At 38.3% G+C, this 25981-nt stretch overlaps 1 protein-coding gene across 2 annotated transcripts in view; it reads left to right on the top strand.

Moving 5' to 3' along the window:
- The window catches only part of GRIN2A (glutamate ionotropic receptor NMDA type subunit 2A), a 192419-nt gene extending 167556 nt beyond the window's left edge, over positions 1-24863 (top strand). Inside the window, exons 13-15 of one of the 2 annotated variants that reach the window (XM_074885902.1) lie at positions 10645-10883; positions 12456-14116; positions 17676-24863. In XM_074885902.1, the coding sequence (XP_074742003.1) occupies positions 10645-10883; positions 12456-14116; positions 17676-17691 (1916 nt within the window). In that variant the 3' untranslated portion in view covers positions 17692-24863. Of the gene's footprint in view, positions 1-10644; positions 10884-12455 lie in introns of both variants that reach the window. The other variant, XM_074885901.1, reaches the window with a different exon arrangement.
- The last annotated feature ends 1118 nt before the right edge of the window (positions 24864-25981 follow it).

Here is a 25981-nt window from a genome sequence, read left to right on the forward strand (position 1 = left end):
CACTGAATCATTTTAATGTAAAGTTAGGAGTTGCTTTTTTTTTGTATAAAGGATATAAGTGTATTACTAGTGAATTTCTTTCTTTTTACATCTTGTTATCTGTACATCGCATCTCATTATCTGCAAAAACTTCCAGTTGATGTTTTGTTTAAAATAGTTGATGATCAGGGTAATTCTCTGAAGCGCAGTGGTGGTTGTCCTTTTTTTTTGGCTTCCTGTGGTCACAAGACAAAACTTTAATTGTTTTTTAGCGGAGAAATAAAAATATTTCTACTGAGACACAGAAGACTATTTCTCAATCTTCTGTTGAGAAATAGAAGCACTCAGGAGTTCAAAAGCAACTGAAATGATATGGCTGCTAAGAAGCAACAGCATCATTTTGTTTGGATCTTCCGCCCACAGCCACAGGAATGTGTCAGAACAGAAATGCTGTGCACTGAAGAGTCGCATGATACGTGCTTTGATTTCTTTTATAAACCTCTGTAAAGTGCAGCTGGGCAGGCTGACATACCCAGAATCCAGCATGTTACCCTAGCAGCTGTCAACTGCTTTTTTGTGTTAGCTTGCCGTTTGATAAGTGCAGTGAACGCACAGGCACACCACCTGTGTAATTTAGCCAGTCTATAGCTGCTGGACTGCAATACTGTGAAGGCACCCATGCTCCTCCAGCCTTCAATAGTAGGAACTTTTGGCCAGCTGTCTGAAGGCCCAAGTATTGCTAATAGTCCCCTGGCTTGGGCTGCATGGTGCCATTTAAAGCAGAGTGGTACTTTTCAAAAAATATTCTGCAAAGTAGTTCAAAAGACATTGCTGAAACTATAGCATCGCGTCTTTGGGATTTGGAGCAGAATCACTGGTGCCTAGTAGGTGAGAAGAATTTCTCCCTCCCTCCCTCCCCACCCTCTCCCTTTTTTCCCTTTCCCTTTCCTGTCTCTGTCTTTCTCCCTGTCTTTCTTTCTCTTTTTTTTTTTTTTTTTTTTTGTTTCATTTGTGAGCAAATGAGATTATTGAACTGCAAATGACAAAACTGCTTTGGGATTAAGAGGGTAAGCAGGTTTCAGGGTGTGCATGGGATGGAGAGAAAGACAATAAGGAGCCTTTAGCTATGGGGGAGGCAGCAGAAATAGAGGGGTGAAAGATGCATAACAGCAGAAATGGATGGAAATGAGGAACAGAAAAATGCTGGGTAAAGAGAGCAAGTTTGGGGAGGAGTGGGAGAATATCAGCCAGCTGGCCAAGTTAAGCATCTACTCATGTGAGGTATTTGTAACGTATTGCACTGCTTGCAGGTTCTGAGCTTAGAAGGTCTTGGAAGAGATCTCCAGGAAAAGAGGGGCACCTGTATTAAGCCCTTAACCCTTAAAGCTGCATCCTTTAAAGCAATTAGAGACACGGAGATGTAAAGAAGAAAACTGGTTTTGGTTTGAGTTTCCACAGAGAGTCTGTTATCCCCTTCCTAATAACTTTCAGTTCTGGTTAAACTTTATATGCTTTTAGAATAGCTTAGTACACTAAGAATTATTTTCCTGGGTGGATAATTGCTTCCCACTCCTTATGGGTAATAGGTAACTGTGGAAATGAGATTTGCCCCCTTACATCTGTAAGAGGAAAGCTCATTGCTATTTTTTTCATATTTTAACATAAGCCTTCCAAATCACTGTCTAGATTATAAGGAAGTGTAGCAGTGTGACTCACGCTGGCTGTTAAAGACCAAGAAGGAAATACATATGCGATTATAAGGACATATTTTCAGTGCGTGCTGCTCAGGCAGAATACACCCACAATCCCAGTGATTTCTGTTTATATATTTAGTGTCCTCCTTAAGCAGTGGGTGGAACAAATGTGACTGGAGAGTGTGAGTGTATAAGTGGAGGGTGTTTGTACAAGAGTTAGAGGGACTGTAATATTGAAAGTTGTGCTTAGCAGTTCTGTTAATTCATCCTTAACTAATGGGGGCATTAGAGTGCAGTCATTAACTCACAATAAGTTTATTGCTGTCAGTCATCTGTGTTCCTCTTGCTATTTTTACGGGGGTAAATAACTCAGAAAACAAGAGTAAGAGAGATTGTTTGGGGGGATCCAGACTGAATTCAAAAAGTTGCTGTGCTTTTATATAATCTTTTCTATGAAACATGCTGCATGTTTAACTAGGTCAAATTGAAATTGATGAGCTTATTGAGCCAAATGCACAGTAACCCATTTGGCTTCCGACTCCTATATTCAGTGGAAAGACCCTCTTATTTTAGGGTCTCCAAGTGATGGGGTGCTGCCTTCCTCCTCCATTGCTTAGTGGGAGTTCTCACCAAAGTAAGTAGGAAACTGTTCCTAAATTTGAAGACTGCCGTTTGTCCAGTCTGAGTAAGCAGATGATTCTGCTAGTGCAGCCACAGTCTTTTTAAGATGATGCCCTACATCTGACCAATCTGAAAGTATATATTTAACTCTTTTATTCAAGATCTATAATTTGCATATGTCAGTTTTCTTTACTTGCATGGTGGCTCCTCAGGCTGAACCTCAGGTTAGCGCTTTGCGCAAGAGTCACCACCCCTTATGCCGTCAATACCAGCCTGTTTCTTTTTGCACCTTCTGCTCTGTCACATGCACTGTGACCTCTTGCGGGGTGGCCTCCCCCTGCCCTGCACCTTATACAAGTCTAGGGGATGGGCTGACACAAGAGGGCTGTTGTACTTGACCAGTAAAACAACAAAGACGTCAAGCTGCAGCTCAGCTTGGACAAAGCATCGTTTCCTTGCTTGTCCTAGGCATGCTCCTGCGAAATACGCAGACTACACTTAGATAGGGATGGTTGCAGTGTGTAAAGCAACACGATATAGGGGAGAATTAGTTTTTGCAGACAGCTCTCACTCATGCGAGGCAATGTGTCTTGGAGTCAGAGGAGGATGACTTTCCGTGCAGCGGCGGTTGCCCGCTGCGCCTGCTGCAGGGCCTGGCACTGGTGCAGGCGTGTCTGGCACTGGGGCTTTCACAGCTCGGGTGGTTCCACGGGCTTTGTGCGGTGGATCTCGCTGTGTAAACCCAATCTCTCACCCATGCTCAAGGGAACAGTAGCCCATTTTAGAAATGCCACTGCCAGAGAAACCCCCATTAGATTGCTTTTTCCTCAGTTTGTTTTACATTTGCTGTTTCTCTTCTGTTCTGTTGGCACCTCAGTGCCAGGTTTTGGTTTGCGATAAGGGGAAGGTACAGGCTGGTACTCTGAACCACCCTGAAACTGTCATTTCCGAACAGCACATGAATTGTTAAACGCCTTTTTCTTGGATCCAGAAGGGACATATAAAATAGATTTCTTCTCCCTTTATGTATGAGAATAATTAAAAAGGTTAAAATTAAGGTAAGAACTTGATGAAAATACCCCTCCAGAGTACCTAAGGAAGTAGTTGAGGCAGCCTGTGAACCATCAGTGATTATCTCCAGGAACCTATGGCTTTAACCTACATGGTTAAAGTAGAGCAGAAAACCACCTGTCTTTTAAAGAAGGAAAATAAGAACTCTGAATTATAGACTTTAGCGCTTACAAAAATATTAAACCAAATTATTTAGCAATTTAATTTGGAGGATAATAAGAGAATCAAAATTAAAAAGTTGATTTTCCAATTACAGATCTGATAAAATTAATGTAATTACTCATCTGATAGGATAACTGTTCTTGCAGAGAATGTAGATAAGTGAAACACAAGTAAATAGTAAATTCTTCACTAGGACCATTTCTGTTTCCTTTTTCACTTAGTCAATCCTTTGACTGTAATCCCTATTTATATTTTGCTGCTTATTCTTCCCTCATATAACTTTTATTCAATAGCTTCTTGACAGGCATTTTTCATGTGTAGAGGTAGGTCCAAAGTCATATTTCTGTTATTATTTCTTCAAGTTCCCTCCATCAAACCCTGTTCAAACTTCTGCTGGTGTTGTTTCCCCTGGAGCTGGCTGAATGCAGCACACCTTTTAAAACCAAGCGGTGTCTCAGGCTTCTGACTGCTATTTTGGACTGTCATGAGTCTGGCTTAATCTGGCTGTATTCCCAAATCACACTGAAAGCCAGCCCAGGCTTGGCTTCCCAAGAGTGAAGATCAAAGGAAGTAAATCATGGGCTTTGTTTGATTTTGGGGGAGTTTTTCTACCAGGATGAAGCTCAACCCATGACTGTACTGGCTGGGACTGTGCCCTTTGGTGCATGTCAGCAGCTGTGGGGAGGAGAAGGATAAAAGCCTTGTGGCTTGGAGTAGGGGGCTGGAGGCACTACCAGGCATGCAGCACTTCTGATGCTTGTTACTTACCGACTATCAATGCACACTCTTGGTTTTGCCGTCAGGAGGATACAGGGTTAGATTCCCCATCTCTCTCACTTTTCCCCACATTTGTATCCTCAGGGAGAGGGGAAGATGCTCAGGTGCCACTCAAGCTTCAGAGGTGTTGTTTTCTTTCCTGGAATAGAGCAGCAAGTTGATTTTATTATTTGCTTTTTAAATAAGCAGCAAAGAAGGTTATCCTAGTCTGTTTGTTCTCTTTTTGGATGTAATTATAAAACTTTCTGGCAAGTTTGTAATTAGGGACATACTTGGGTGATAATGAAAAATCTTATTTTTTTTTACTAATCATGAGGAAGTATTGAAAAACTGTTATTCCGTCTCAAAAAAAAAAAAAATAATCTTACCCCAAACTGCTTTTCTGTAAGTACATGTGGAGAATGATGCGTTATGTGGGTTTGAGATTTCTCTTTTTTTATAAATAACATGTAATTTTCAGTATGTGTGCATCTTCCTGGATGCACGTGTAGACATAGAGGAAAAAAGCACTCAGAAAACAAAATTGCATCAGTGGAATGACCCATAAGTTAGACAGCTTTAACTGTCATTACCTCAAGGCTGGCCCATCGCTTGGGAAGACACTGCCTCTTTCAGGAAGGTGGTTTAATGAAAAAGCTGAGAACCAAGGGAGGATCCCAGACCCTTACAAGATGCTGAGCCTAGGAACTGAATGGAATCTGGGGACACCAGATTAAAAGAATCGCTGAGAATGGACACATCTCTAGAGACAATGGCAGAGACTGCAAAAGGGCAGCATGTTTTTCACCTCTGAGAGGATGGTGACAGGGACAGATGACACTTGACCACAGCCTGCAAAAGCTGCTAAGAACTATGATGAGGAAAAGCATGTAATTCTACCCTTTGATCTGTATCTTTTCTGTGTCTGGATAATGATGTTTTTATTGTGAAGAAATTGTTCAGGGGATACACTGGACAGTTTATCACTTCTTCCCAGAATGATAAAGTGTGAAATATGCTAGAAATGTTGCACTAAAATGTAGAAGGAAAGGCACTTCTGAGATATTCAGTCAGAATGGCTAACTGGCACGTTTCTGTGCAAATAGCAGTCAGAGCAGAGAGCACCATAGCCATAGGAACAAACCCAAGAGAAATACAAAGGGATCCAAGTACTGCTTGCACTGTAACCTAAAAACATTGTAAATAGTCTTGAATTGCCATTGAGAGCGCTAGAATTTTGCATTTTATTAGAGAAGACCATACTGTGTTTTGAGTGAATAATGCAGAGGCTCAACACTGCTTGAAATATGGATCTTTAAAATACTTGCTTATACTGATTCTTACACTGTCAATGAGGCAGACTTTTTATGGTACAGTGCTACAGAAATTTTAAAAATATCTTCATGTAGGCATCATGCAGTTATTTGTGAATTTTGTAGGTTAAATATACTATGAACATATTAAACAGAAAATAAACACTATTTTTTTGTCAAATATATTGGAACTTTTCATTTTCTAATCTTGTGCTGGTGTCATGATGTACTTTGTTGCTGAAATCTGCAACTATTCATTTAATCGTTAATCTAGTCCACACATGGATGAAGGCAGAAAATGACTGTGGCGTTACATTCCTTTTAGTAAGTGCCTGAAGTGAAAACAATAAATAAATCTGATTAATATTTATAAGTAACTTGAGACCCCCTCTATTAGATGCAGACTTGAACTCCATTAACACTTGGTTCATTGAGGCCTGGCATTTATATATATTGAGGTTGCTGACTCAGATTTCCAAGGTCTTTCTTGTGGAATGTTTGGAGCTCTTACTTGCCAATTAGAATTACGCACACATGGAGACAACTGAACTCTTCAGTGCTTGGTGATCAGAAATTATTGGCCTTTCAGTTGCCAAGACTAGTATATTGCTATAGGTATCATGACCTTACACATTCACCTCACAGGTTAGACCACCCAAAAGGATTTGAAAGAACAGCATTCTTCCAGAAGGACTTGATTCTTTTAAATATTTTTTTCTGAACTGAAGTTTAACTGGTCTCAAAGTTCAATGTTTTGAATTCCAACTCAAGGCCGTGTTTGAAAGTGACTGATTTTTATAAGGAATGAATCAACACCCCAGTTAAAAATTCCTCATACCTGAGGATTTTGTAATAAAAATGTTATGCCTTCTGTAAATACCTTGGGTAAAACATAATGGGCAGGAAGAGCAATAAATAGATTGGGTATTTTTGCTGGTTTTATAGGGTCAGCTATGTTGAAGTGGTATTACAGTTAAATTAGTAACCGTTTTGTCTGTGTGTCCCTGTTTCTGTGTGTATACACACACATGTATATAAATATATACTGTAAATGTTAACTGATTTATATATATAGACCAGAATTACCAGCCTAATCTGTCCATTCCCAGATAATATCATTTCATAAATATGACAATGCAACACAGTGCTTTGCGGTCTATAACATTGTGGATTTCTTTGGGGTATTAATTAACAGTGATTTCTGTCATTGTCAGATATAATGGAAGGGATATTGCAGCAGCAGGATCTGCGAGACTCTAGGATGTTTTGTTCTTTGTAGTTTGTCAGGGCACTGTCATTTATCTTGTCTCAAAACAAGCTTGCTTGGTTTCTGTAGTGATGTTTTTGGAAAGGTTAGTGGATTATCAATAGTTACTTTAGATGTACATGCCAAAGGGAAAGAAATGCAGAGGAAACAGTAATAAAAAAGAGGTTTAAATTCCTTTGTGAATTTTGTTATGAATTGTAAAAGGGCACAGCAGTCAAATTAAGTTGATGTTTGACAATCTTGGGAGATGTGAATTTTCCTGTGGGAAGTAATGAGGGCTGATTGTCAGAGCTTCAGCTACTAATGCACAAACCAGAAATACTGCTTTCTCTTTGGACTTGGGTTCTTTTCTATAGCCTCTGTGAGTTTTATTTGCAGACCCTAGGGAGGACTTGAAAGAGAATCAAGGGGAACAGTCCACTGAGGTTTAGCAGAAGAAAAGAAATCCAAATGTTCTAAGACATGGAAATGCAATAATGAACCCCAATTATCTATGTAGCAACAATGTGCCATATCTATACCATTACAATTAATAATTCATTGTCCCTATGTCCTGGATTAAAAGACTTTTAAAGATTCATTAGGATTTACTTACTTCTTTGGGGATGCTCTTAGGTGTTTTGAAGATTGAGTGCTGGGAGCACTTGGGAGAAGATACACTGTCTTTTTCAGATTTAGAGGTTCAATTCATGCTTCAAGGAAAAACTAAACTTAGAATTAACGAGGAACCAAATAATCTCTTACAAATTTGTTGAAATGAAATGAATGCCTTTGCTAAAGTGCTTCAGTACTTTACGTTTTACTTCAATTTTTCCTTCACATTCCATGAGAAGCAATTTCTCTATCACAGTCTTGTGTTCCACTTTCAACCTGCACATCCAAATTATCTGTGGGCTGCAGCTTTCCTAGTGCCCTGGCACTCTATCCTGCAAAATGCTCTTGCACAGCAGGTCAATGATCTTCTAGTCTAGCTTGAAGGTAGCTGAAATGTCAGTATAGCTCCTAGCCATTTTTTTCTGATCTTTACTTCAATGATGTAGGGATTATAATACTGAAAATGTATTCCCTAATCACTGGGTAAGGATTCGGGATCTGTGGCATGGGAATTCTTCCCCCAAATTGAAGCCATGTCCTAAACTGGGAAACACACCAAGCCAGTTAATAGTGTACTTTCTGGCCCTCTGTGTTGCCTGCTGTATTTTCTAGAAACAGTGAAGTTTATGTAATTAAAAATAATAATAGAATTACTCAGCTGACTATATCCCAAAGAGAGTAAAAAGGCATGTATGCACATGCAATGTTTCAGTAAGAACAACACTAAACATTTGAAAATTAATATATCATGCAATATAAAAAGCAATCTTGGCAGGAACAGTTACAATTTCTTGCACACCTCTGTCCATGTTGGCAGTAACAACCACTGTTAAGTGATAGTGTCCTTCATCTGAGGCCAGATCTCGTCGGTGAAATACAGATTCTAAGTCTAACAATGTGCAACAGAGGGAGAGAGTGGATCTGCTTCCATAGCTTTAAGTAGATGAAATGTTTTAATGGCAGTAAGGATGTGGCATGACCAGAGCCAGAAGCCAGGGATGCTTTGCTTCAGGCATGTGATGATACTACTTATTTTTCTGCCGCTGCCCAAGAAGCAGGCAGTGGCAGCAGCAGCAGGCCAGAGGAGACCATAAGAAGAAAGGCCGGGTGATCCAGAGGGCCAGGAAGGAGCAGAGGGAGGTGTCCAGGGGACCATGAGAGAGAGGCAGTATGTGGCATCAGAAGGGTTTGCAGTTACTGCATTACCCAGGTCTCTTGGGGAAAACAAAAAATGAAGAGGGGCAGAAAGCCAGGAGAAGAACTGTATTTGAAAGATAGTGCTAGTTAGAATTACATTTTTAAAAAAGAAACTTAAACAGGAAAGGGGACATACTGTATTCCTGGAAGTATTCAGGCATTAAGTGACAGTTATTTTCTATAGAAAAGCAGGTGGCCTATGAAACACAGTAAATTTTGTTAATACTGTATCATATACAAGTATTTTTCCTCACTTGCTGCATGTGTTGTACGGGTAAAGCTAGTCAAGCTTTCCATTTCCAAAGTAACATTACTGTAACCTTCAGACATAATGCTTTGGGTGATTTTATATCCAGTGTTGGTGATCGTCATTGCTTTGCCATAATTAAAATTATTATGGGGAAGAAAACCTGAAAGTTTTGATTAAATAATGTCTTTTCTTTTTAAAGTGCTTGCAGATCAGAAAGTGGTTTAAAACTGCACCTCCAAATCAGTTCACCTATTACTGAAATGCAGCCAACTATGAGAGAAAATGTGACTAATGACTGCTGCAGTGATGGCCCGGTGCAGCATCTAGGGGCAGCCAAACTTGTGCTGAGTTTTTAAACTTGCCATTTAATCTTTGTTTTTTTGGATGGTCTGTCTTTTAACATTCAGAAACATCTTGGACTGGGAGGCTGAAGTCAAAATATGGAAGGGGTATGTGGATGTAAAGGATATGTAGATACCTGGATTGTAAGGTTATCTGCTTAGTGCCTCTTTAACATAAAAAATAAAACAAGAGACCAGAACACTAATAAATCAAATCCCCAGGTACCCAAACCCTAGGCAACAAAAAATGCCAGAGACAATAGCAGAGACCAGACATGTCAGGAGAGGTTCAGCCAGAACGTTGCAACTTACACAAAAAGAGGAAATAAGGTTATCATGGGTCTCACGAGAAAGAACAAACTTCTTATGGCATGTTTTAAAGGGATTGTGAGAACATGTGAAATTTATTTTGTGATGTATAAGGGAAGGACCAAAGGGAGAGGTTAGAGTGGATCAGGGAGAAACAAGTGTAGGAAAATGGAGAGGAGGGGGCATAAAAGGGTCTGTTTGTGTGTCAGGATGTTTGTCTGACTGAGCCCTGTGTCTAATTGCTGCAGCCTGTCCCTTTACTAAACTCAGTTCCTAGCTGGTTTTGATGTAATCTTGTTTTCTGTTTGGTGTTTATGAGTATGGGGGCAGATGTGATTTGTCAGGGGGGCTCTGTAAAGACCTGAGTTCCAAGCTGGTGCCTGGGTAAGGGGTGTATAGGGTCTGGGCACAGATATTGCAGATTTAGCCCATGCTGGTGTTTGAGGGGTCTGTAAATACTGATGTTTGTGAATCACATGAGTGATGGTGTGTGCATGTTTCACTAGCAAACTTCAGTCCTCATCAGCTGGGCAGGAGGAGGAGGATCAGGCCCTCTGTATTCGTTTCTGAGTGCCATGTAGGTGCTCTAACACACTGCTGTCCGTGAGGGTCTGTGTGTGCCTCGGCACCTCTGGACTGCACACGCAGGCTTACTGCCGGCTGGACCTGCAGACAGGAGCAGCACTGGTGGCACCTCTTGGACTGGGATGGGAGGAGCCTCCTGGGTCTGAGTGTGCACCAACTGCAGCTCTCGTGGATGGGGTGGAGGAATCCCCTGGGATGGGAACCCTCCAGTTCCACTCTTTGGAACAAGTGATACTAGTTATAGCAAGCAGAAGAAAGTTTTACCCAAATCACAGATCCTGCTTTCTAGAGCAGCCAGCTTCCCACGTAATTTATGAAATCTGAGGACATCTGAAACTAGGGTGCTGCGACATGAAATCTGCTATATTTGCAAATCCTTAGTAGGTAAGACTAAAGTGCTCCACAAATGAAGCATTAAATGGTGCTGTATTTTTAAACTGATTTTCGAATACTGTGAGCAGTAATTTTTTGCATTCTAACTGGTTTGACTCCTTGCTCTCCCTAGGGGAAATGGAAGAGTTAGAAACCCTGTGGCTGACTGGTATTTGCCACAATGAGAAGAATGAAGTCATGAGCAGCCAGCTGGACATTGACAACATGGCAGGAGTGTTTTACATGCTTGCAGCAGCCATGGCACTCAGTTTAATAACCTTTGTCTGGGAGCACTTATTTTACTGGAAACTTAGATTCTGCTTCACTGGAGTCTGCTCAGATAGGCCGGGATTGTTGTTCTCAATCAGCAGGGTCAGTATTACTTTCATTTTCCCCCTTCAGGCAACAGACAGAATAAGTGCTACCTCCCTAAAACATTATCTTTCCTTTTAATCCCACTTGGACATTTGAAATACATGTTAGAGCATCAGTGTGATGTTCTAGTCGATGGGCTTAGGATGTACTTGCACTCCATGGGAAGTCTTTTCTCCATTGGATTATTCTAGGTTATGAATTATCATCTGCCAGGATAATCAGTAACCAAATGCTGAAAACAAATACATTTAGGGGAATTTTGAAGAAATGGTAGAGCTGTTCACATGCAGGAAATGGACTATTTTCCACAAAAAAAAATCCAAACAAAATAAATACTAAATTGATGACAAACATAGCTCTCAGTTTTGTGTATTTATTAAACAAGTGGATTTTAAGTGTTAAAAATATACTGGAATATTTTTATAAACTTTCTTGATAGCAAACTTGAATAAATTATATGAGAAAAGGTCAAACACAAGTATCATTTATATTTGGTTAGACACTACGACAGGCTTTAATGACATCTTTACCTAACCCAAAGTGGATTTACATATCCAAATGACTGATACTTGTCGTAAATTAAGGGAAGTATGTGCTTGTTGTTGTATTTTTGACAAATTCGTTGGTTTTTGTCTTTTTATTTTTGAACGCATACTACTTTCATTAGGTAGTAGGTTTTGCTAGATTTTTTTATATAGCTGAGGAGAATTGAAAATTATACTAAAATGCCTAATCTTTAAAATGTGCTGAAATTACCCTGTTGAGTAAATTGAACCGTATTGGAACTGCATTAAAAATACTCTGCCCTACCCTGTTGGGGTTTGTCTAGAAAAGCATATACACTTTACCCTCCACATTTTACATTTGAACTTTTGGCCTTTTACATGTGAAATACTCCTAACCAATGCAGGGGGAGAAAAGTTACTTATTTCAAAGGCAAATTTCTGAGAATTACAAGTTCACAGTGTCGGAAGTATCAATTTTGCTCACAGGAGTGACCGAAGAGGTTGAAGTTAAAAGATGGGCTCAAGATGAACTCAAATTCAGGCTTTAGAAAGAGCTGGGATTATTTCATATGTACTAGGATAATAAACAGAAAAGCTAAAATATGATGGCTAGAAGCCTTTTTATTTCAGTGGAAGTGAAGAGTACCTTGACTTCCAAGAAAATAGCCTGACTGCAGACTTGTTTAGAGGGGTAACTTAATCACTGGTTTAAGTTAATAGAATTTTTGTTACTGAAGGTTAGCTAAATTTTGTGATGAGACTAGGGAACCTTCTGGGGTCCCTTCTAATCTTGTTTTCTGGAATAAGCAAGGGAAGCCAACATGAACCACTGGTTTGTTAAATACTGACAATTTTTTCTCCTCTACAGTTCCAACACTATGGCAGAAATTATTCTTCCATATTGATGAAAGGAAATGCTAAAAGGATAGATATGTACTTTTAATCTTGCCAGTCATTAGATAAGCAATGGTTAATTGTTTTTTATTGCTACTTAAAAATAGAATGGAAGTATTTAAAATTTACACCTAGTGATTTAATTTGTTTTATATTACTCTCATTACAGGGTATTTACAGCTGCATTCATGGAGTACACATTGAAGAAAAAAAGAAGTCTCCTGACTTTACTTTGACCAATTCCCAAACCAACATGTTGAAACTACTGCGAACAGCAAAAAATATGACCAATATCAATCCTTCAAGAATTAACTCCCCCAAAAGAACAGCTGATTTTATTCAGAGGGGTTCCTTGATTATGGACATGGTCATGGATAAGGGAAACTTGATATTTTCTGATAACAGATCCTTTCAGACAAAGGACAACTTTTTTGGTGACAACATGAGTGAACTGCAGACACTTCCTGGCAATCGACACAAGGACAATCTTAACAACTATGTTTTCCAAGGCCAGCATCCTCTCACACTGAATGAGTCCAATCCAAATACAGTAGAAGTTGCAGTAACAACAGAAGCAAAAGTGAACTCCAGACCCAGGCAGCTTTGGAGGAAATCTGTTGAATCTTTACGTCAAGAATCTGTACGTCAGAGCCAAGGTTCCCAGAGAGAAAATGAGTCAGATGAAAACAGGCAGCTTTCAGTGAAAAGCCAAAGATACCTTCCTGAAGAGGTTGTCCATTCAGATGTATCAGAGACTTCAAGCCGAGCTACTTGCCATATGGAACCTGAAAACAACAACAAGCACCACAAAACCAAGGACAATTTTAAAAAAAGGACAGTAGCATCAAAATACCCAAAAGACTGTAGTGAAGTGGAACTGACATATCTGAAAACCAAACAGAGCTCTCCACGGGATAAAATCTACACAATTGAAGCTGACAAGGAGCCAGGATTCCACTTGGACACACCTCAGTACATTGAAAACATTGTCCTTCCAGAAACTATAGAGTTCCCTGATGTTTATCAAGATCACAATGACAGCTACAGGAAAGCAGAACATGCTAACAGGACTCCCTTGCATAATGAAGACAGTCTTCCAAATAATGACCAGTATAAACTTTATGGAAAACACTACACTTTAAAAGAAAAAAATACTTCCCTAGTTGACATGAATGATAGATACAGACAGAATTCTACCCACTGCAGGAGCTGTCTTTCCAATTTGCCCACTTATGCGGGACACTATACGACCAGATCTCCCTATAAATGCGACGCATGCTTGCGGATGGGGAACCTCTATGATATTGAAGAAGATCAGATGCTGCAGGATACAACGAACTTATCACTTCCTGAAGAAATATACCAGCATAGTTGGTCACAAAATAATGCTCTGCAATATCATAAAAAAAATAAGTTGAGGATTAGCAGGCAACATTCTTTTGATAATATCGCTGATAAGTCCAGGGAAATGGATAGTGGAAGGCCTTCTCGTAGTATAAGCTTGAAAGAAAGAGAGAAATTTCTACAAAGTAGTCCATATGCAAGCATGTTTAGTGTTCCCTCAAGCAAACTGTTGAGCAACAAGGCCTCACTTTTAACTCACACTCTAGAGGACAGTAAGCGGAGCAAGTCCCTGTATACTGTTCACTCGGATGATAATCCCTTTCTGCACTCGTATCGTGATGAGCAGCACTTATCTCTTAGGCGAAGTCCAGCTGATCTTTATAAACATTCATTACCAACAAGAGGAAGAAATGATAATTATTTAAGGTCATCCATAAAGTCTACAGCATCATACTGTTCCAGGGATGGTCGGATCCATAATGACATGTACATTTCAGAGCATGTTTTGCCTTATGTTGCAAATAGGAATAGCTTGTACTCAACTCCAAGGGTTTTAAATTCCTGTAGCAATAGACGTGTGTATAAGAAAATGCTTAGCATTGAATCAGATGTTTAAATTTTCCATGATCACTTTATCTATAGGGAAAAAATAGTTGCCACCATCTTAGAGGGAGAATTTATCCTTTAACTGTATCCTGCTATGGTAAATGATAAGTAAACCTCTCCCTTTCCCAATGTACTTTTGTACATGAATAGGTAAACTAGTATGCTCTTAACTATCCTTTTAAAATATGTGTTGTTGAAAAGGATAAAAACCAGCCATTTATGTATGCTTTATATATAAATGGCAAGCTGTGCTGAAATAGCCCCAATATATGTTGGCAACTATGCTGTTTTGTATCTAATGATTTTACTATTTTGGTTATTCTAATTTATGTTGCTATCATTCAATGTACTTTTGTCCTTAGAAATGTTTAATGATTTTCTAGTACTGGATAAGCAATACGGTATGCATGTAGTATGACACAGACAAAAAGAATTAGGAATGTATTTGCACAGTTTCAAAAGCAAGACTCTCAAAGAGAACAGAAAGCTAGACTTCCGAAATATATTTTAGCTTCATAATCATTTTCAAAGCCAAATAATAATTAAAAGAACCCCAAACCCCAGGACCTTAATAAATAAGATACAGTGTGTTAGCACAAAATTAGTCTGTTCACTCTAGACTAACAGAAAATAAAAGGGAAGGCTGTAGGGCCAAACATGTGAACTGCTGTGTACCAAAAGGAAGCCCCATGGATATTGGTTAATGTTAATGTACAAATGCTTTTCTTATATTTCACATGCACTTACCATTGCAAACTAATTCATTGAAAAGTCTGCAGTCATCTTCTCAGAAATTTCACAGCTGCCTAATCCAGAGTATATATTTTTAGATATCACTATATGGCACTTACTATAGAGCTGTGGACTTTATTAGTAACCTTGAGGCCTAATGTGTACGTAAGTTTGCATTTGCCCCTTACTGGTGATTACTCAGGGCTGTATAGTATTTCTTTTATTCCTTCACTTCCCAAACCAAATCCCAACCAACTGTAGTTCTTTGTTCATAGTATATTAGTGACATCTAATTATTTGTATGTTAATAGTATTAAAGCTGTTAATACAGTATTGAACACCGACAGCCATACGTTCAGTGTAATCAGTGAGGAGTGCAATACCATTTATTTGCATATACAGTGAAGGATTAACACCTTTTGAGGGACTTCTTCCTTCGAGAATATTGTGCATATTTGTCAAACATCAGACCGTTTTTTTTAAACTCTCTGATCAAGTCTGTTATATAAATTGAATATATGCACACATAACTAGGGAACAGTATCTTTATTATCACTTACTGGTATACAAAGATATTCACATAACAGGGATGCATTGTTATATGACTTTTACTTCTAGTAAAGTTCAGTCAGATTATTTCACAAATAAAATATCTGCTACACACCCTTCCTCACCCTCACTGGAAAAAAAAAAAAAAAAATTGCTAGATTTTAACCATGAGGGAGTGTGGAAGAGAAGAGAGGAAGCCTTTCATGAGTAGAGTGTACAGCTGTAAATTTAATTTAAACTAAAGAAGTAAATACAATTGCTAATATATTTAAATACTGAAAGCATTCAACAGGTGGTGCTCTCCCATTCTGCTACTCTGAGAATTGCTTTAGGGTTTTTTGTGTAGAGGAAGTTTAGATTATTCAAGCATTATTCCCTACAATTTCACTGAAGAACACTGAGCAGGGAAACCATTACCACTGTGAACTGGAAAATGGGAATATTACCCCAACTTTTCTCTAAACTGAAACTCTTTTCAACAGAATCATGCCTGTCAGCTGTAATTGTAGTATCTGCATGCCAGAGGTACAGTATGCAAGTTGTTTAATTTGGAATAGCATTCCGAAGATGGGAGATAACAGAAAAGATGTATAGGGATAGACAAAGTATAGCTTCTTGAATTTGGCTTACATTTTTTTATTAAACAGATTTAAGCTGACTTAACCACCAAACAGTCCAGAATGAGTTCTTGGTATTTACAAATGTATTTATACATTTACCATGATGGTGAAGGACGATATTTTTGAAGGGATGAAAAGTAATGAGATTTGGGCTTCTGAGTCCCTTCCCAGATTTCAAAAATCTCAGTATACTTTATTATAAGTATGTTCAGAAAGCATATCTATGGGTAGCTATACACTGTCCAAAACAAATATGGTTTGAGTATTCTTTATTCAACATTTGGTCACAATTATTGGCCCCAATTCACATGGTATGCTTTCTGATTCCTCACTGGATGTGGTTTTTCTAAACAGAAGATCCTTACCTGCCCTTAGAGAGATTCACATTTCTTAGGAATAGATGTATGACCTATGCAGGGCTAGGGTGTTTATGGGATGAACACCACTTTTTATGAGCCAAAACCTTTTCCCAAAGACATAGGTATACTGTTTGTCTTAGGTCTACAGGAAGGCAAATGCACTGAAGGCATGAATATTGTTGTAATGAGTTTAATAAAAATATTTCAGGCAAATTCTAATTTCCAAATCATAGTGTATTAAAATATTAAGTAGTTTGCACTATCTGTTGTGTTTCAGCAGATATGGTATTTGCTTATATTATAGTGCTATGATAGCATACTGACAGTTTTGATATCAAAAATACCATGCAAGTCATTGAGAATTTTACCAAGTGAATCATAAAACTCAGCAGTGGCTCTTGCCTTTTGCATCATCTTAAAGCTCTCAAAATATTTGCTGATCACTCCAAGTCTTTTGTATCATCTCTATCTAACTAGACACACATAATTCAATATATATTTAAGTACTGTATGTGAAGTTGTGGGAAAGAAAAATTCCCATTTACAACATTTTCTAAGTAAACTGTTGAGATCCAAATGTAAACATCCTAAACCCAGGTGGATTTATCCTTCGGTGAAATGTACAAGCAAATTAGCTACAAAGAAATATATTGCAATGTTTGCTTTTTCTGATTTGAGCAGATTTCTGGTGACTGTAGAGATTTATTATTATTAACCGCAAATATGCAACGCAACCACCTCCCCTAAACCAAAACAAATTAAAGAGACAGAGGGAGGACTTGATAATGTTGCACAGCAGTTGTTCACATGGAAATAAAAGATGCTGCCTTAAAGGAAGGAAAAAACCCCCAGATACTGAAAGTAGAGGGAATAAGAATCTGCATGCATTTGTTGTTTTGATCTTGGAATATAATGAGTGAATAAAGGGGGAAGAAGAGGCTAAAGTGTAGGGTTGTAGGCGAGTAGCTGGTGTGGTTGCAGATGTATATGTGTAAAGAAGAAGAAGCTGAGAAGTTGAAGAAAAATCTTCAACAGTACAGCCACAAGCCACAGCTTGTGAGGCTCAGCCATAGAGCGCGTGGAGTTCGGATTATTGCCTGAGCTTTGTTGATATATTTGCACTGACTTTCAATTAAACTGAGATCAAGACTTTCTGTATTTCCCTCTCTCTCACTCCAGCTGCTGCTATTCTTGAAGAGGAGAAAAGAATCTTCCTGCATAAGTGGCCATCCTTTCTGTACCTTTCTGGATGGTGCTGGTGACTTGTTACATTTTCCTGATTACAGCTCTAGCAGTTTGTTGGTCATTCCTATCACCAAGATTTCCTGTGACTCCAGCTGGAACTGAATCAGGCTGTAAATGATATGGGCCATTCTTGGTAGCATGTCCTGTAGTGTTACACTGCTCCTGGACGACAACTTTTATGGAGGCAGGATATTGAATTGCTGAGGAATGGAGTAGGTACATGGAGGTAAAAACAGCTACATAGACATACCTGCCTCTTGCTTTTTTCCTCTTTTAAAGACATTGTAGAATTTCTTCATGTTTTTGTCTTTCCCTTTTCACCACAGTAAATTTTCCTTTTTCCTTTGAAATGAATTTTGTGTTCTGCTTGTGTTTCTTAGAGCAGTGTAGTCACCCACTGACTTAAACGCATGGAAATAAGATATTTTAATATATAAGATAAAACTAAGGAAAATTAAGAGTTTTTGTATTTCTGGAAAATTTCATTTAATGTTTTGCAGCTTTTGCTCAGAATTCATTATTCTGCTATCTAAGAAGCTTGGTTAGGAGAAAAAGTGCTGTGGACAAACAGAAATGAAATCACCGCCAGCTCACCGTGTTTTGGCAGCATCTCATAAATACGTGTCTCTTTCTCTGTGATCTTTCAGGAACACTTAGGAGGTGAAGTAAGGCTCACAAGGGAAGTCAGGAGTGGGGTTTTTTTCCTGGTGAAAAGAAATCTTTTAACATAGTTTTGAAGGAAGCAAAAGCTAAAGCTGTGTGTGTAGCTTCGGGTTTCTGTGCTGGAAGGCTAAGCTCCTTATGTTGCCAGTGGGGAGAGAGAGAGAGAAAGCTCCCTCTGGAAGGTAATTCAGAGCACCAGAGGCTTGGGAGCAGTTGTGTGTGTGATGTGTCCTGAAAGATTTTACCTCTCTGTTGACTTTTTAGAAAGTATAGGCTCCTAACTTAGAAACCTCAGTTAGGTGGGCTTAAAAAAGTAATGGTCCATTTATCCCCAGCCTCAAAAATCTGCTAGTTAAATCTGCAAGTGAGTACCAAGTTAAACCTTGCAGGTGCACATAAGTTCCTGTGCTTATGCAAGTAGTTACTAAAGTAGCACCTGGGTTTGTGGGTTCTGCAGTACTCACAGCCTAGTTGGTATCGTTTTCTTTATTCCACATGACTCTCCAGCATGAAATAAAAGTGTCAGAATCTATTCCTTGTAGAATAACTTGCTATTTTCCTATTTCTGCAGTGTAGCATATGCATCTTAGTGATGGGGAAGATTTTGGTACTATTCCTTCCCTTGCTGAATTCATCAATATAGAATTTTGGTACGAATCTAAGGGTCTGAGAGTCAGCTTGGATTTAGGAAGAATTCAAAAGGTGAATCTTTTTGTTGTTTTACATTGCATTTAAGATGTTTGATATATAAAACCTAGTGAAAACAGACCTTTTATGGCAAAATTCTCTCAGTTTATATAGAACAGTAACTCCTGTGGCTTGGCTAGATTGTGTTAAGTGTTGATCATCACATCATGTGCTTCTTTCAAAATGGAGTGTCATACATCCCTTGCTAAACTCTTCCTTTCCCAGCTCTAGTCCTATCTTAGCTCAAAAGTCCTCTTAAAGTAGAAATCTTTTCTGTGTAGGGCAATCTGGTTTGCAACATAAAAGCAGTTTTCCAGTGATAAATTGTTTGTTTTACCAATGTTATTTTTTTAATCTAAACTTCCTTTCTGTTGAGGGCTGAGCCTTCAAAATATAACAGTGCTGAAGGAACTTCTGAAAGAGCATAAAGGCTTTTTAAAGTATGATCTGTGATATGAATCATTGCCCTGCCCAAACTCACCTGTACTGTCTTATTTAAATGTATTAGCAACGTGTTAATATTTACTATCACTAGGAGGGAGTGCAGTTTAATCACAGCTGTATATGTATTTGTGGACATGAATGCAAGTACAGACAGGTATATGGTATGATAAAGGAAAGGCTCAACCTGCTCTGGCTGGAGTCACCTGTGAAGCTGTGGTTAAATGGGAGTATCCTCAAGACTGTCACCTCTCTTACATCCCTCTGATCATGCAGACTTTTCTGTCTGATGTGCGCATACTGTACATAGTGTAAAATTCTTGTTGATGCTCAGCTTTCATTGTAGAATTAATCCCATGTTCACCTTCATTACAGTGTTGCAGTGATGTCTGTGGGATGGAGAGGTGGTTGTTTGTGCTCTCTGGTGTCTATTGCCCTGTTAAATGGGAGCAGAAATCCTGCCTTGCTTCTCTCTTCTCTGCTGGGGAGGGTTACTGCACTCTTTGTAAATAAGCTCCTCATTTATTTCACCTGTCAAGCTTTTAACTTTTCTTTGCCCTGCTTCTCTTGACCTGTGTACAGAGTACGCTCTCTAAAAATATGTGCTCTTCCAATGTCCTGCAACTTTGGAAGTCAGGATTACAAGTGTGCATCGCCCTGCAATGCAGTGAAAATGCACTTCGTTCTTCTTGCAGGTTCCTGAGCTTTTTTGTTACATACTGCAGAATATATCTGCTGTGGTTGAAACTGGGTTTTTTTAAATGAATGCCAGTCTAACAACTGTAAGAATCCACTGCTGATTTTGTGATGATTTTGTCATATCTATAATTTAAGAACCAGAAATAATAGAAGTAAAATTAAGTTACCTCACTATTTACCAGGTTTTTGTTGTTTAGCACTTAAATGACACTTTTTACTCCTTTTGCTTAATTCTTTACCTGTATTGAAAACAATGCTAAGTTAGTAGAGAATATAAACATGCTGTAACATTGTCATGCAATACCTTTATTAGTAGATAACCACACTAAATATAGTATTACATATTTAAAAGAGATATGGTTTTGACTCTCCAACTCTTAAAAAGTAGTGGTGATAAGCAGTTATACTCCTAGATGTTTTGTCCTTTCCCTTTTGTATTAGTATTTGTTTTTACTAATATATTTCAAAAATTATATTTCTATGTGCACGTTAGAAAACTGTGAAAATAAATACCAATAAATATTGTGATACTTATTCAGTGCACTGTAAAGTTCCAAGTGAGATGATACTTTGCTTGGGAATTGATGAAGGTTTCCTCACTTCTCATAAATGGTACTAAGCTTTAATGTGGCAAATGGTAATATTTACAGTGACATGAAATTTTAATGGAGAATGTCTTGTTTTGCACTTCTAGTACTATTAGAAGAAATGGTATGTTTTTCTCAGCAAATGCATTATGAGAATACATTTTAAAATTTGTTTTGTGCATTGCAGTACATAAGAGTAGCTGTTTTGAAGGGATTTGTGTTACATCATTACTACAGGATTGTTTAGTCTGATAATTTTTTATTGAGCCCATTTAATAATGGCATTTAATGGCAAAAACCTTTTGGGAATATATTTTGGCTTCTGTTTCACTTTGCAAACCCTGTATTTGGACTCAGTGATGCAGTCAAAGGCCCTCACGATGTGGCCGTGCCTTCCCGTGCTGTTGGGGAAGGAGACCTTTCTTGTTCACTGTTGGGACGAGATTAGAGGAGTCGAGAAAAATTTTGGAGGATGTGTTGTGCAACATTTGAAGTGTAGATGATCTTCAAAAGTGAAAAAAAAAATTAAATTGGAGGTTCACAGTTATCTACACTAGTGGGTGGTCTGTGACAGGCTGCGGGGTGTGTGGTTTCTGGAGGAAATGATAATTTTTAACTAAAGTGATTTGAATTCTACTTAAGTTTCTGAAAGTCACTGAAAAAATGGGAGCTTTCTTTTTTTTAAAGCCAAAGTCTTTACGTTGTCATACGAGGTTTCACCGGAAAATGGGCCAAAGAATACAATTAAATATGCAAAAGGTTAATCCTATGGAAAAGGGTATCCTGTCATCTTGATATGCACAAGCATATTAATGGTAATAGGAAAAAATGTGTGTAATTTTCCTGTATATTGCTATGTAGGTTGCACTATTTTGAATGATACAAGCCTGATATTTTAATTACCAAATACTATAAGAAGCTCTTTATTAATAGTTTAAACTTGTTAACCTAAATATATATACAGTATACACACATGTGCGTGCATACACTTTCCAACCTAGTCATGTGTGAGCAATCTCCCAAAGCCGTGGGACACATTTCAGCAGTGCTTTATTTTAAATGATTCTCTTCTCTCTTTTCCAAACCTCCTAGATCCACAAAGCCTCTGGCAGAAATTGTTGTAGTGTTTGATACCTATTACAGAGACTAAAGGACTTGCTGGGATCAGGACTGCATTGTGCTAGGACACATGAAAACATGTCAGAGGAGAGTTCCTGTCTGAAAGAGCTGGAAATGATACTCACTATAAATAACACAGCCATAGGAAAATGATGTCTTCTCATACTGTTTTGAAGATTCATGGCCAGAGAGGGTCTGTTGGCCTGGTGACTGACTTTAAAATTCTGTGTCAGCTTATGAGATCATCTGGTCATTAAACGTGTTACTTAAGGTAGCTGAGGAAGGATACCCAAAACCCAAAACTTTCCAGGAAAGATCAGCTGGTGTGTGTACCAGTGGCCACCCATATATGCTTCCATGCAGACTGTGCCGTTTTCAAAATCAGTTTTGCACACAGAGGCAGTATTTAGCAGTGGTGTTTAAGTCACAATCACTTTTCTCAGTGCACAGGCTTTCGAGCTTGCTGTAACTGGTGATGTAGAGATTTTGACCAAGAGATGATTGTGGTATTCGGCTTCTTTTCTAAATTTACAGTGCTCTAAACCAAAACTTATGACAAAAAATACATTGAAATCATTTGTTTTGAAGTAATTCCTGAGTTTTTGTTCAAAGGGAGAGTTGGATAGTTATTAATTTTTCCACCTTAACCCAGAAACAGAAAATTCTGTAGGGTCAAATTTCGTCTACAGTTCGTTACAAGTGTGTCTTGGAGAAGAACTTGGTTCCAAGTCCTTCATCTGCAAGAAGAAAATTTTTGGTTAGCTCATTTTTACCTGGCCTAGGTCTGGATTCCAAACTTGGGCGAAATACCTTTTGACTTAAATAGGGAGGTCTAAGTGATGAGAGAGCAGATCCTTAGTATAGCTCATGCTCAGAATTAAAAAAAACAAAACCAAACCTCATGTTGCAAAGGTATGAAAGTTGCATCATGTAAAATTGTGTGCAGATAGGAAGGTAACTAGTGCAATTTTTAATAAGAACTGTTTACAGTTTATACTTCATATCAGCTATAATATTTTGATATAGTCTTATTCATTTCAGAACGTCCATTTTGCACTGATGAAGAACAGCTTGATCTCTCTGTCTTCACACCTCACACCCACGTGCACATGCACAGTATATCTTGTGTCTTCCCTGTTGAAACCAGAAGGTTCAAACAGAATTCATTAATGTGTTAGGCAAACTCCTACCTGATTCTTAACTAAGTATACTATTTTTATGCAAAATTTGCATCCATACATATCAGGTTCTCTCAGAAGCGCTTCACCTGTGAGTTAATAATGTTAATTTTAATTCATCAGATTCAAATTTACACAAAGCCTAAAGGGCATTTTGTGCTTCCTTTCATCCTGTTTAATGATTTTTGCTGGCTTAGATGAAACACGAATATTTCTGTGCTGCTAAACAAAAACCACCAGAAATATTTTAGAATCTCAAATTACACTTTTAAAAATATTTTTACCTGTTTACTTGAATAATGTAAATTTAATGTGTTGTACTGATTAGTCTTTGTATACATACATGTACATATATAAGCTATAGATAAGCTTTATATATATGTATATGTATAAAGTTTTGGGGGAGAATGAGGGGCAAGGCAAAAATTCAGCATTGTGACAAAGATTTTACAACCATTTATTAGCAGTTTCAAGTAATGTATTGCTATTTTGAGTTTGGTTAGAAGTTATTTGCAGTTGAACTCTGAAAAATGAGATGTAACTCAAAATTAGTATTGGATCTTCTGTCATCATCCTGAGACTAATTTAGTTTCATTTGTATCTTGAGAAAGTAATAATTCACAATATTAATTTAGGATTTTGCTCAGAAAGAAGATTAGTTATTAGTACAGTTGCAAAAGTATTCTTGTTCTGATGGGAGGAAAAAAACTCCAAGTGTACTAATTTGTACTGGTTACACAGAGCACTAATCTACATTGCAGTAGAAGAAATTTGCATTCCATAAATAGCATCTTACCAGAAATCTTAGAATCATTTGATTCCATACACAGTAAATTAAAAAGCCTATCACTTCTGTTATTTACTAGTGCAATTTACTGTAACACTCTCAAGAGTGTCATATTTCAAACCAAAGGGTAAGTAATAAATTTCCAATTGATAGCAAAGAATAGTAGAGGTTTGAAGACCTCTCAACACCTGGGGAAATAAATCAGGATGTTAGAGTAGAAATAAAAGAATATTGGTGAATTGGAATCAAGCATGAAATAAATTAATGTTTAAGGGAATCCAGAATTTCATTATACGATTCATAGTCTAATGCATTCTTCAAAAGAAAAGGTTTGGGGAAAAAAGAGAATAATTAAAAACCAGTTTTGACATTCCAATTACTGCCTGTTTTATTAGATAGGTTTAGCGAACTGAAATGAGTTTTAACACCCAAGTGTCTGTACACACACAGTTTTAACTGTTGTGTTGCAGAGACACGCATACACCCGGCTGCCCCTGCACCCCCTTGTCCCTGCTTTTGAAATCCTGGTGGTGGTGGGATCTACCCAACAGCACACGTTGCAGCTTGAAGGAGCTGGGAGTCACACGCTTCTCTCCCGCATTACGCATACCGTCTCACAGCAGTTCACCCCGACCATATTTTAACCCAGTGCATGACTGAGTGCTAATACTGTATAAATATTTTGAAACATATCTAAAAAAAAATGTTTGCTTCAAACTTTTTACGATAGAGAAATATATAATTATTATGGTTGTCTTACAAATTGTATTGTGTTCTTCATTTTTGTTAAATATGTAGAAAAACATTAAGGGAATGGGGGACTCGAATGTCTGTGTGTACCGAAATGTATATAACTATTTGGGGAAAACACATGTGCCAAGTATAACATGATGTAAAAATTGTAAATATATGAAAAATTCATTTTTCTAATAAAGATAATTTCTGCCAATTGATATGAAAATGAACAATGGTATCATTCTTGTCCGTCTTCCTTGTTAAATGGTACAAGATGAAGCGTTCTGTATGAACAAGGGTTACCTTTGTTTTTTCATTATTTGTTGATTTGATTTGAAAGGTGTTAACAGCCACATGTTTTGAGCCATCCTTTGCTGTTAGAAATTATCTAAAGGTGAAGATGCCTGAAGCTAAAGCTGACAGTATATGCTTGATGTTCCCAGTTTAATTTAATTCATGAAAAGGATGGAGACAATTAACTTATGAAAAATTCATTCAGTGTGAGAAGTCTACTTTGAATGGTGGTCCCTCAGCAGAGGGAGCCGTGGGAGCTAAGTGAAGGATGGCTCGTTAACCTGTGGCACCATTTTCCCCTATTCTGAAATACATCAGATGCACAAAACACGGTGGGCCTGCAGGAAGAGGTGATCTTGGCTGCAGAAATGCAGGAGCTCTTTGGGCAACTGTGGAGACAGTGTCCAGCCCAGGGAGGAGGAGAAGGCGCCGGTGTCCTGCCAGGCATGATGCCGTCCCTGAGAAGAGCTGGAGAGCTGGGGGTGCGGGGTGCTCCTGGCATGGCAGCGCTCTCGGAGGTCAATCAGGTGAGGATGGGGGAGAGCAAAGCAGGGGGTGGAAAAGTGTCAGCGATGTCTCACATCTTCTATGACTTTGATATCAGCAAGCTTGTTTAACATCTGTTAATCAAGACTCAAATAAAAATAGAGGTTTCAGTGGAGCAATTAAAATCTTTTCTAAGATTTGGCCATTTGTCTGGCCAGGGGAGCTAGAGGAGCAAGGTTCACATGACCACCAAAGTGGTTCTGTAGTACCCCATTTTCCAGGTTGTCTCATCAGCTAATGAAAATCTTCCTCTATTCCACAAAATGGGCATAAACAAACCCTTGGCAAGTAGAATAATGTTCTTTGAGGCAGTGGGATGAAAGTCATTATATAAATCCAAAGCATCATTTTGATAAATGTGTTTTGTGTTGAACATAAAAATGACAGGAGGTGAAAGGTTACTCACAGATGTCTCACAGCAGAACAGTCCCGTCTATTTGTTCCCAAGATAAACATGACTGCACAAATATTATGAGATATAAAATTGGAATTCTGTCCTTAATG

This window comes from Strix uralensis, chromosome 16 (genome assembly GCF_047716275.1).
Source record: "Strix uralensis isolate ZFMK-TIS-50842 chromosome 16, bStrUra1, whole genome shotgun sequence".
Lineage (NCBI taxonomy): Eukaryota > Metazoa > Chordata > Aves > Strigiformes > Strigidae > Strix > Strix uralensis.